Below are 13,407 nucleotides of genomic sequence, written 5' to 3' on the forward strand. Positions count from 1 at the left end.
TAAATGAAAACCCACAAAAGGTTTACCAGGATTGGGGGCAATATTATAGCAAAATTATAAAATATATAACCTACTGTAAAATAAAACAATAAAAGCAACCAAAGTGCAGAACTGGCTTCCAAAATTTAAAACAAAATTAACTTGAAAAACAATCTGAAAAAACAGTAATTGTTAGTCTACAAATGCCTAGACTTTTTTTAAAAAAAAAAATCAGAGCTGATTTATTAGTCTTAAGTTTTACCTTTTTATTTTGTACAGTATCATAATTACCATTTAGAGAAAAAAACTTCAGAGTTCTATAATGGATTGGTTCGCAATAGTTAATTGACATTTTTTGTTTCGTTTATAGGTTTTTCCCCCAGTTTATCTAAAAGATTGTACTGCAAAGTTTCAATGAATTAACTAGCAACATTTTTGTTTGAAGAAACATTAATAGCAATACTGAGTAATAGTTTATATTAACTGGACAACACAATCCAACTTATTGTGAGTTTGCTCAGTAAATAACAATATGCTTACATATAGCATTGTTAATTCTATTCTCTCTCTCTCTCTTTCTCAGTTAATTATCAAAACAGGGAGGGCACAATTGATTATCAGAGTACTTGAAAATCATGTTGTGAGTAGACACTTAAATAATCTACTTAGTATGCTTTTACCAAATAATTTTGGGGAAAATAATTGTGTAAGCAATCTGATACTTTTCAGGTCTAAGAAAACCCACCCATCTAATACTTTAAAAGAACACCCTGCATACATCATATTTTTGGCTGTGTGCTCTGATAAAGTATACACTCTTGAAAATAAAAGTAGGTTCTTTTATATATTGCATTCTGGAAAAGTACTATTTCCAATCTCTAGCTACATGGCTACATCAATGTCCAATCCTGACCCAAAGGTCCCAAAAATGTGCCAGCGTTACAGGGGTACAATCAGGGGAGTGACTGAGAGATAACCATGAGCATCTGCAAGCGGTACCAGCATTCAGCAGCATTTTTCAAATGGTTAAGTCAGCAAGGCTGCACATATAGAAGATATAGAAAAAAAGAAAATACAGTAAACCCTCGATTTTATAGGTTACCTGGTAGGATGGATGTTGACTAAAGTTGAATGTCCATTAAATTTGATTTCTTTTTTATACCACAAATGTGTGTACATGAGAAAACTTACCTTACTGATGGTTGTTTGCTGCAGGTGTGCTCGGTTTCAGTAATGATATAGGATGACTGACTGATTTCAAGAAAGTGTCCAATTTTAACTGAGTCTTGGAAGTTACTGCTTCTGTGTGATTATCTTCCTAAAAGCATGGAAGTGGGGGTAATAAGGCTGGACTTCGTGATCAGATAAGGAATCAATAAAAGTTATTACATTGGAGAAGTGGGATCTTTTTTCTTCTTGCCTCCCTTTGCAGCCATCACTGATTAAATAAAGCAATTACCAAATATTTACAAAAAGCTTACAGAATCTTATAAAAACAGTATCCCAAACATTAGCACATATGAAAGACATGAAGAATGCCTCTAATATCATGAAGTATAATGCTTGTTTGCACATGCATAGAAGCAGCAACCATTGACTTGATCAGGGAAGAGTTTGAATTCAGATTTTTTCCGCTGCATATGAAATCTACTAAATGAAAATTTGTAAAATCGAGGGTTTACTATACTTCTAAAAGTGCCAAAAATCAACTGAAAACTCTTAGTAGCATTAAACTGTAAATGGTGGTTAGTTAATCCTAATTATGTCACTGAAATAAAGTCCATTTGCGCTTTTTTTAAAGTTCAGATTATTCTTGTTGAGTAGCAGCTATCTATATTTTTAATTAGTATAAATCCTGTTTATTAACTTTCTTAACTCATAATGTTAAAGTTTTAAATACTGTTATTGGAAAGTAAGATTCTGCTATTATTTTGTATGTAACTGTGAGAGGGATCTTGGAGTCCTAGTAGACAATCATTTAAATATGAGCCAGCAGTGTGCTGCAGCTGCCAAAAAAGCCAACACAGTGCTGGGCTGCATTAACAGAGGGATAGAATCAAGATCACGTGAAGTATTAATACCACTTTACAATGCCTTGGTAAGGCCACACTTGGAATACTGCATCCAGGTTTGGTCACCACGATGTAAAAAAGATGTTGAGACTCTAGAAAGAGTACAGAGAAGAGCAACAAAGATAATTAGGGGACTGGAGATTAAAACATATAAGGAATGGTTGCTGGAATTGGGTATGTCTAGTTTAATGAAGAGAAGGACGAGGGGGGACATGATACCAGTGTTCCAATATCTCAGGGGCTGCCACGAAGAAAAGGGAGTCAAGCTATTCTCCAAAGCACCTGAAGGCAGGACAAGAAGCAATGGATGGAAACTAATCAAGGAGAGAAGAAACCTAGAACTAAGGAGAAACTTCCTGACAGTTAGAACAATTAACCAATGGAACAACCTGCTTCCAGAAGTGGTGAATGCTCCAACACTGGAAGTTTTTAAGAAGAGACTGGACAGCCATTTGTCCGAAATGGTATAAGGTTTTTATTTGCCAGGGGAGGTAAGGTAATAGACATTGCTTGTTTCTTTATTTATTCACAAATATTTCAATATGACATAATTCCCACAATTCTGGCTGGTTTACAGTAACAATTATTATATTACTACATTTAATTTTACAATAATTAAAATATCATGAACATATAAATCAACACAATATACTGTATCAAAATAATCTTTTATCACTACAATGAACCTGGCAGCCTGGTCAAAAAAAATACACAAATCAATAACAATCAGCTTGATCAACAATCAAGTTCACCCTAATGAACTCTCAAACAGTGGGGGGGAGGGATAAGCAAACTAAAGAGGAAACAAGATGGAAGCAACCTTTCTCTTAGAACTCTTAATTAGCTGTAAAAGATTTTTTAGCCAAGTCTAATTCAACTAATATTCCTCTTAATTTTAGCCTGATCTCCATATGCTCTTTAGGAATAAGCATAAGGCTAATGAGGGATCTTATTCTACCTTTGTATATCACCTGTGGAACCTACTCCTTTCTCCAGTATAAAGAAAAAGAATTGCAATGTTTTTAAGTCCTGTATATACTTATATGCAAATCGCACTGAACTCGGCAAGAATCTAGTTCATGAGAGATATATGCAAGCTTGCAATATTCACTTTTTTAAAAAAAATTTCACTGAGAATTTGTCCTTTTACTCAGTGTCTTGATTAAAAGTACAAACACACCAAAATTATCTTCAATATTTTTCCCCATTTTTTCTTGGGAAACCTCAACAACTCAATTTCTGTTGGCTATATGTGTCCATTAAAACTTGATTTCTGAAAAATTAATATCCGCTAATTCCTTAATATGAGTAATCTATTACACTCACTCACACAATCCAAAGTTATTCTTGCATGAAACACTTGAATTGTATTTTGAGTACTATTCCAGTTTTACCAAATCAGACTAAAAAAATGTATTGTCTGAGGGATTAGAGTCAGATATACAGCAGGAAAAGAGTTCCCATAAAACAGCTGAACTAAACATCTCCTGGTTATTCATTTTCCAGAAAAGCTTATTCAAATGAAAATAGAGAAGCAGTTTGCAGATACAGTATATTTAGAGATACATGATATGATCCAAGTATAGACAATGTCAACAGGGACTGTGACTTCATTCTCATGAAGTTAGTTATTATCTTAATTTTTCAGGCATCACTAATGATGCCATGATGCTGAAAAAGATATAAATTGAATGTTATGCCCACAACAAAGCTGAAGTTCGTTAAATTTACACACACAATCCTAATATTACTGCCTTAACACTTGTTCACTGTTACAAAGACAGACCTTTATGATGTATCTGTGCACTTAAATAATCTTTTCTCTTCAATTCTGGACTTCTGCACAGCCTTACTGTACCATTTAACTGACCAAAATGACCAAACCTAAACTTGTACTTCATACACTATCATTTAAATAAGCTAATATTTTATGTAATCTGGATTTAAGTTTGATGAGTTAAACAATTACAATCATTTATTTTAACTATGCAAAATTCTATTGATTCTACCTTTCCTTTGAAAACAGAATACTGTATGAGCATACACACTCTTTCCCCACTTTACCACTGTGGTATTCGAAAAATGAAATTTTATTATTCTCTTTTTCATCTAACTAAATAATGACAGTAGAGTTACAGACATTTTGTTAAAAGACTAATAATGGAATTTATAAAATCAGATAAGCAATTAACTGTAAAAGATGACCAGGCTGAGCCTGAGGTAGGGGTCAAATGTGTCATCAATCTATTGAATATTTATCATAAAACATAATATTAAATTAAGTACCAAATGAAGAGTTAGGAAAAACTTAAAAATAACAATGCTATGTCTTTAGGACTCTTTATTATTAAAGCTTCAACACGATACTGAGAAAAGTTATAATATAATTTATAACATATCCCCAGAAAATATATTGAATAATAAATTATTAAGTGCAAGATAGTATTTACAAAAACATATGTATTTTGCAAAGGCGTGCAGCATTCTGTTTTAAAGTGGAAAAGGTGATTTAGATTTGGTATAGGCACATTCAGAATATCTGTCAGCAACTCCTCTAAACAGTTACACCTTTTCTTGGGGGAGGGGGGGAAATACCTGTTTAAATTAAGGAAAGGTTAAAGTATTCCTGCCTTTGAAGGAACTACTAATAAACATCAGATCCGAAACACACCTTTCTCTCTTTGCATTAGAATATTGCACCACTAGTAATCAGTGTGTAATCTTACAACAAAACCCAAGGTTTTTCTAAATCATTTTGGTTAATACCAAAATAGTATTAGAATGGTTAATAGCAAAATATTATTAGAATGGTTAATACCAAAATAGTATTAGAAGAATATCCAATCAAATCTTACCCATTTTTGAAGTATAAGACATGGGCTCTCTGAAGTCCAGTTTCTAAAAAATATCCAAGTTCTTGTTCGTGTGCTCCAGGCCCAGGCTTAGGACTTCTGTTCTGCATATTGGTAATTATTATCTAGATCATAGAAATAAATGGATAAATTCCCCCAAATAATCTCTTCCTTCACCAGTGGGAGACAGAGACAAAACATTCTCTACAATTGGCCCACTGCATAAGAGGGCTGTCATGTAAGCAAGTTTTCTTCATCGACACAAGTGACCTTCATGCCAATCTTCTATATATTAATAAATACAAATGGGTACACAGTTTAGAATAATGTTGGTTTATTTGTGGAGCATTAATCTATTCTCAATGGTTGGCAATACGCAGCCTGTGTGAAGGTCTCCAGTAACTATTTTGTGGCACCTAAAATTGGCTCTTGATTTTCAGGTATAATTTGACTTTTATCTTGATTATGGCTTAATTTTTGGTTTTGCTAAAATCAGCATATTTAAAAACTTTCAAGGACTGTACCAATTTCATCCTTTCAATAATTTCAAACCATCAAAAAATAGGTATTTTTGGCATCTATGCCAATTCTATCTCAATTTTAAAATGAAAATTCACCCCACAAATGAAAACAAACCCTGATCATCCTGACATAGAAAGTTTTTTTGTGGGTAAAGAGGCTCTGTCCCTTCAGTTATCCCTGTTCAGTTTTACAAATAATTGCTGTGTTTTTGCTAAGAGATGTAATATACAAGTGCGGTAAATAAATAAACTTCAAACTCTTTAACTTTACTGTCCATTATTGCTTTTCACCTAGAATCATTTCAATTTAAAATAGCCTTTAAAAGAAGGATAGGTAACTACTGGTCACAATTTATTTATTTTTAGCTCTGTCATAAAAATGGTAAAGTTTTCCTGAAATGAAACTCAAACCTAAATAAAAACATGAATGGGAAAATATGACTAGTGTAGAAATGGTAGGAAAATTTGGCTGGTTTGATTGATTTTGTTTATAAGACTCATGATGTTATATGTTTTATTTTAATCTATTATTGTATTTCATTGGTTTGCAAAATAAGCTGCCTTTTTTGGATATAGACCAGTGATGGCGAACCTTTTAGAGACCGAGTGCCCAAACTGCAACCCAAAACCCACTTATACATTATCTGGTGCCGGGTGGGTGTGGCCCATTGGGTGGGCGTAGCTGCGGTGGTAACAGCAGACTGGGTGGGACTAAAAAGTTCAATCAATTCCAACTTTGCAAGATCTTTTTTTCCCCCCACAACGAGTTGAAATTGACTGATTGATTGAACCTAAAGCAAAAAGGTTTTATAAAACCCAGCTGAAGGCCTACAACTGGGGGGACAGCACACGTGCCCACAGAGAGGGCTCTGAGTGCCACCTCTGGCACCCGTGCCATAGGTTCGCCACCACTGATATAGACAAATATTATGAATGGAAATAACAATCATCCCATCATTAAATGTTCATATAAGTTGCAACTGCTATGGAAAAAAACTGAGGAAAAAAATGATACAATGCTTCTTATAGCAGCATTCTGAAATTTAAGTAACAATTTAGTATAATAAATTCCTATGAATCCATTTTATAGCGTGGGAAAATAAAGTAGGAATATAAAGAACAGCCAACTCTATGTTGTTTAAAAATCACACAATCAATAAGTCATGGGAATGCCAGCTTTCATTAAAAACCAAGTTTTAGCACATTACCAAAGAAAACTTGAGAATATCATAGGGAAAACTGCTTTTATTATGTGAATTCTATTCAGGGAAGTTTTTCTGCATTTTGTGCAGAAAAGTCATTTTCTTAAGGCAGGGATAAAGAATCATATAATTCTCAATAGAAAATAATGGACTATTTTCATCTAGAATGCCTGAAATCAGTCATTCATGGAGGTTATTCAATTCCAAGAAATAATGGGTACCCTATTATGGCATGTAAAAAATTAGAACAGATAAAAGAGGATTGATGCTTCTGTTTTTTAGCTGGAATTATTAAAATAAACTATATACGTAGAGGGAAGAATGGGTTATTTAAACCAAATAGTAAATTGTTGGATCTTTTTAAAAAGAAATTTAAAGCCATATACAGAAGAGAGTAATCCCGGGAAAGAGAAAAAGTAAACTAAAATAAAAAATGAAAATTAGTTACTTTATTGAGATTACCTATTCCCATCTTACCCTTTCTATTTCCTGGAGATACAGAAGGGCTATATCCCCGGCCTTCTCATAGCACATTATAATTTCCTGCTCACGATTTGCATGGAGGTTGCTTGTTGAAGAGGATATTGGTAATTTTTCTAGACAAAGACCTAAAGGAAAGACAATTTAATTTAAGAAAATAACTTGGGACTAAGTCAATCTCTTTTCATTTGTCAAATACTAAAAACAGTACCACAACTAACTGTGCATTAATATCTCTGAAAATTCTGTTGCATGTAACTGAGAAGCCATAGTTGTAGCTGGTGAGAAAATATGTGAGATTCATGAATATACAGATCACACTAAAATACAATTAAATAGGTCTATGATAAATTTGTATCACACAATATTTATTGGCTTCAAAGGAGAGAATAGAAGAAAGAAAAGAATCAGGATTTTATATACAATTTTAATCCTCTTATGCTAACAGATTTGTGAAACATTCCTATAACCACTTAAAATATTTGGGATACTTTTTAGGAAGAATAAGAAAGCATTCATATCACCTTCTTCAGTTATAGGTTTAGAGATATTTCAAAGGAATTTTGTTTCCTTTTTTATTTATTTCAAGTTAAGTTTAATTTAATAAATTATTTTGGATCCCTTATTAAAATGAATCCCTTTCATTACCTTGTTGTGACAAAACAGCTTTGGCAGCTCAAAGAAACTATGAGCTAAGATGTGCAGGGCCACCACAGATAGAGAAGGAAATGACAACCCACTCTAGTACCTTGCCAAGAAAACCCCACGGACAGTACCAAAAGGATAAAAGTTTATAATGTATGGTTGTGGGAGTTGGACCATAAGGAAGGCTGAGTGCTGAAGAAATGATGCTTTTGAATTGTGCTGTTGAAGAAGACTCTTGAGAATCCCTTGGACTGCAAGGAGATCAAATCAATCAATCCTAAAGGAAATCACCCCACTGTGCTTTGAAAGGGTAGATACTGAAGCCGAAGCTCTTATCGTACTTTAGTATTTTGGCCATCAAATGGGAAGACAGGATTCATTGGAAAAGACCCTGATGTTTGAAAAGGTTAAAAGTAATAGGAGAAGGGGACGGCAAAGGATAAGATGGTTAGATAGTGTCATTGACACAGTGGGCATGAGTTTGGGCAGATTCCAGCACACAGTAGAGGATGGGGGGGGCATGCTGTGGTCCAAGGGGTCACGAAGGGTCAGGCATGACTTAGCAACTAAACAACAACTAAAGTGGATAACAGATGGATCAAATGATAAAGCTAATTAGGGGCCATTTTACTTGTGCATTAGGTTCTACATTTAGGCAAGAAAAACCAAATGCATAGGTACAGTATAGGTGGTATCTTGCTCAATAGTAATAACTGTGAGAGGGATCTCGGAGTCCTAGTGGACAATCATTTAAATATGAGCCAGCAGTGTGCTGCAGCTGCTAAAAAAGCCAACACAGTTCTAGGCTGCATTAACAGAGGGATAGGATCAAGATCACATGAAGTGTTAATACCACTTTATAACGCCTTGGTAAGACCACACTTGGAATACTGCATCCAGTTTTGGTCACCACGATGTAAAAAAGATGTTGAGACTCTAGAAAGAGTATAGAGAAGAGAAACAAAGATGATTAGGGGACTGGAAGCTAAAACATATAAAGAACGGTTGCTGAAATTGGGTATGTCTAGTTTAATGAAGAGAAGGACGAGGGGTGACATGATAGCAGTGTTCCAATATCTCAGGGGTTGCCACAAAGAAGAGGGAGTCAAGCTATTTTCCAAAGCACCTGAAGGCAGGAGAAGAAGCAATGGATGGAAACTAATCAAGGAGAGAAGCAACCTAGAACTAAGAAGAAATTTCCTGATAGTTAGAACAATTAATCAGTGGAAAAACCTGCCTCCAGTGTTGTAAATGCTCCAACACTGGAAATTTTTAAGAAGAGACTGGACAACCATTTGTCTGAAATGGTACAGGGTTTCCTGCCTGAGCAGGTGGTTGGACTAGACCACTGGACTATTATTATTATTATTATTATTGTTGTTGTTGTTGTTGTTATATAAATTCTCATAAATAGGTTAAGAATCACACACCTACAAATATAAAAAAATAATTTAAATAGATGAAGAGGTACATTTGTTCTCAGGAATTTAAGAGAGCCAGCTAGATTCCAACAACACATTAAGATGCTACTGAGAATGATACAAGATACCGTACTTTAGGAAGAACACTTGGGTATATAAATAAATGTTTTTTTAAAATATTGCAGCAACAATAATTTTAAATGAAATGAGAGCCAATTGAAAAGAATTATCTTCAGTGTATTTAAATTATAAAATAACATGCAACAAGAGGCTGGTGGTATCTTAAATTTGGAAGAGGAATGGAGAAAAACAGCTCAAGCAGAGCAATTATGATGTTATTCCAGTTATTTAGTACCAGTAAGAAAATACCCTAAAATACAATCTTATTAGCAGTAGCTAATAAAATTGCTAAACTGCTAAAAAAAACTGCTAAAAAAAAGCCAGAGTGCCACTGTAAAAGAAAAGCACAGAAGCAGGATATACGGATCTGCTCCTGACATAAGGAATGCTGCAACAGATAAGTAGGTTTTTGCACAGGTCTCTAAAGAAAGTACAGGCAGCTCCTAAGACCAACATAAGCACAGCTATAATAAAAAACTTATGAATGAACAAAATGGTGTTGAGGAAACCATTTCCATCAGATCTTCCTGGTGTCAGGGATCCCCCACCACATTCATTGGTTCACCAATTCTACATTCACTACATCCATTAGTCTAAATCCTAACTATATTAGGGAAATGAATCCCAATTACTTTTTTAAAACTGGCTGCAAGAATGAATCTATTCATTCTTTGTCTAACTTGAATAATTATTTCAAGAAAGAAATGTCTTATGAATTTATAATCAGATTTTTTTTTTTAAAAAAAAGGAAAATTTTATTCTCCACCTGTCTACTCAAACTATCATCACCACAATATGCTTACCATACCGTATGTTTTTCTGCAGAGCACATAACTTCTGGAAGTTTATAACTTCTGTATATTGTAGAAACAATATAACATCTGCCATACAGTTATTCTTCTAGACATCATCATCACAAGCATCAACTATGCCATTTGTCAGTAAAACCTCCAACTGTATTCTATATTCTGATGAGTATAAACGATTGCATTTTCAGAATATTGCACATAAAATACAATAATCTTGATCCTTAATCAACACTGCCACCTACAGAAGCTACACAAGCTTTGCACATTTTCATAAACAAGGCAGAACTAATTAAATCTAGTATCTGACCTTATTTACCTTGTAGATATTGTTCACATTAATAAAGTACATCCATAAGCAAGCAGAAACAAAAGCATTTCTGCAATATTCCAAAACATCATTATCTAATTTCACCTTTTGAAAATGCCTAAAGAAATGTATTAAGTATTGTAGAATCACCTCTCTCTGAGTATTTTTCCTGAGATGTAGCTATGAAAATTTTATCAGTTCTACTTCTGTGAGCAATGCATCCATATTTATTTCAGGAGCTAACTGAAATATAAATAACAGGCAACTGAAAACTGATCATTATTGTAAAATCTCTTTTGAGTCAGGCTCATTCATGGATGTTTTTTTTAAATCACATAATGGAATTGTTCGCCACTGCCTTCTTCCAAGATTTTTTTCCAATCTAGCCTATAGCCCTGGAATTTTAGATAACAATTTGCTTATCTGTTAAGTGTGGAAAAGATATGCCAGATATTGTCATCTGCTGGGACAAAACACCATGATCAATATGATGATGATGTTATCCATTCAGTCATGTCTGATTCTTGATGATTTTATGGACCAGGTCTCTCCACATTGTCCCATCTTGCATTACTTCTTTGAGTTTTTCTGTGCTCTGTCAGCACAGAATTGTAATTGGAGTTATGCTTTTTATTTCCATAGCATTCAAATACTTATAATAGGAAAGTTCCAGGATATAATTAAAATATTTTGAAATAAAAATTTATTCAATAAGAGCACTTCCACTTGAAGATTTTAAACACTCTGAAAACAATTTTAGACCACAGAGTTTCCACATCAATATATGTTAGGTAATATGGCAACTAATTTCTAGCTTGGCTTCAGCACAAGAGAAATTATAAAAACATCCATTCACAAGTGTGAGGCATCAGAATTCTGCAAGACTTTGGAGACAATTATAAACTTCCTGTTGTTACAACATCTCACATTTTTGGGGAAAAGGCCAAACACAGAAAGCAGAGAAGGCAAATTGTATTGTTCGTGTGACAAGAATGATTTCATCATAATCTATAACTCTAATATAATACTTTTGACAGAAGCAATCCCTCTGCACAGAAAAAAATTACAGTGTACTTTGAATGAATATGAACCATATAGGTCTAATTTTAAAAAGTATTTGTTCTTGACTGTGCATTTTTAAAACAAATTTGCTAGGTTTCTTATCTTTACTAATAATGCATCCCTCTCTTTGCTTTATGTCTTTTGCTCTATGTTAGTGGTTCCCAACCTTTTCTATATTCCGCACCCCTAGAATGCTTCTGATATATTCCTGCACCCCTAGAACACTTCTAATGTATTCTCGCACCCCTTACAAAAGTTCAAAATAATGGCAACGAATTATGCACATACACTATAATTTTGAAAACCCAAGTTTTCGCACCCCCTGGAATATCATCTCGCACCCCTGATTGGGAACCCCTGCTCCATGTCATAGAATTAATAACACGCTTTCTATCAAGTTTCAGTGTCTATGGAGAATCTCAGTCATCGAGGTCAGGGTTGTCCCAAAGGTGCTTTTTCAGGAGGCAATTGGACTTTCTTGTTTTTCTTTTTCTTTGAAAATGTTTCACTTCTCATCCAAGAAACTTCTTCAGCTCTGACTGGATGGTAGGGAATGGAAGGGTTTATATTCCTTGCAGACATCTGGTCATTTACATTCTTTTAGAGTGTCATCAAGTTTCAGTATAGTGAGAAATGAAAAAAATAAATAAAGGGGGAGAGCAAGTCATAATTACATTGAAAGTCATCTTACCTTTGGTTGAATATGCTTCAGCAATCATTCTTAAGCGATAAGGAGGTACAGCAGCAAGCTGCATGTCATCAATTCCCACTTTAGCATATGTATTAAGAGCTTCTTTGTAATCGCCTTCTACATAATTTAATTTGGCCATAACTAAATGGGCTTCTTGTAAGAACTCTGGCTAGAAAAAAGAAGAGGGCAAGCAGCAGGTATCAGATACAAGGCAATATCCTACATGGGATTTTAAAAGTATTTTAGGCCACAGAAGTTATTCATTAAAAAGAAAAATCCCTAGAACGCCTAATCCACAGGCAAAGTTCTAGTGATAGAAAATTGATTGTATTCAAAACTTCAAAACTCTTAGTTCTCATGGCAACCTAGGATCCTACAAAACAGTTTCAAAAATCCTGATATACTAATCTAATATTCTTTATTCCTTAAATTGATGTTTATGCTATATTTATATCCTTAAGACTAAAGATGGTCTAAACTGCACTCCCGTTACCTGTTTTATGTCTATAAAAACCCTATGAGAAAGAAAAGTGACCAGTATAATTTAAGACTGTAATTTCTAAAACAACCTTTGTAAAAGTAGCACTTAAATATTAAGTATACAACTAACATATAACTTCATAGTTTTAAAAATAGGTACCTTTGTAACTAAAAAGAAGAGTAATGTCTTTGCAACATAAAAGTTGCATTTTGCTTTTGTATTTTGAAATAAGAATAAATTTTAATCTTTATACAATCAAATATCCATTAATGTAAGGAATCAAATTAGTATTATTCTCTTGGACTTAAAAAGTACATTAGCAAGGCTAGTACTGCAGTCGAACAAAGATAAGCATCAAGTAATGGGGGCATTGAGGAAATGATTTTTTAAAATTTATTAAACCATTAATATACTGCTCAACTCAACTATGTAATCATGGACAATGTACAAAGAAAATAAATATCATACGATACCATACCATAATCTCATCATGTTCCTGGTGATGCAATGGTTAGAATGTAGAATTACATGCTACAACACTGCCCACAACCTGGAATTCAATCCTGATGGGCAGGGCTTTTTTTCTCGGAGAAAAGGTGGCGGAACTCAAACCTGGCCACGCCCTCATCAAACCCTAGGACCGCCCCTTTAGAGAACAGGAATGCAAGTAAAATTTGGGAGGGGCTATTTCCGGTGTGGGAGGGGCTATTTCCGGTGCGGCCGGCCCGGAAAAAGGTGCCGGAACGCGGTTCCGCCGCGTTCCGG

At 34.2% G+C, this 13,407-nt stretch overlaps 1 protein-coding gene across 1 annotated transcript in view; it reads right to left on the bottom strand.

Moving 5' to 3' along the window:
• Nucleotides 1-11,111: 11,111 nt before the first annotated feature.
• Nucleotides 11,112-13,407, bottom strand: part of TTC7B (tetratricopeptide repeat domain 7B) — a 15,744-nt gene continuing 13,448 nt past the window's right edge. Inside the window, exons 3-4 of the mRNA XM_015826614.2 lie at nucleotides 12,162-12,330; nucleotides 11,112-11,152 (exon numbers count right to left, since the gene is read on the bottom strand). Of these exons, the coding sequence (XP_015682100.1) occupies nucleotides 11,112-11,152; nucleotides 12,162-12,330 (210 nt within the window). The remainder of the gene's footprint in view (nucleotides 11,153-12,161; nucleotides 12,331-13,407) is intronic.

Source organism: Protobothrops mucrosquamatus, unplaced genomic scaffold (genome assembly GCF_001527695.2).
Source record: "Protobothrops mucrosquamatus isolate PMUCROS unplaced genomic scaffold, P.Mucros_1.0 scaffold_211, whole genome shotgun sequence".
NCBI lineage: Eukaryota > Metazoa > Chordata > Lepidosauria > Squamata > Viperidae > Protobothrops > Protobothrops mucrosquamatus.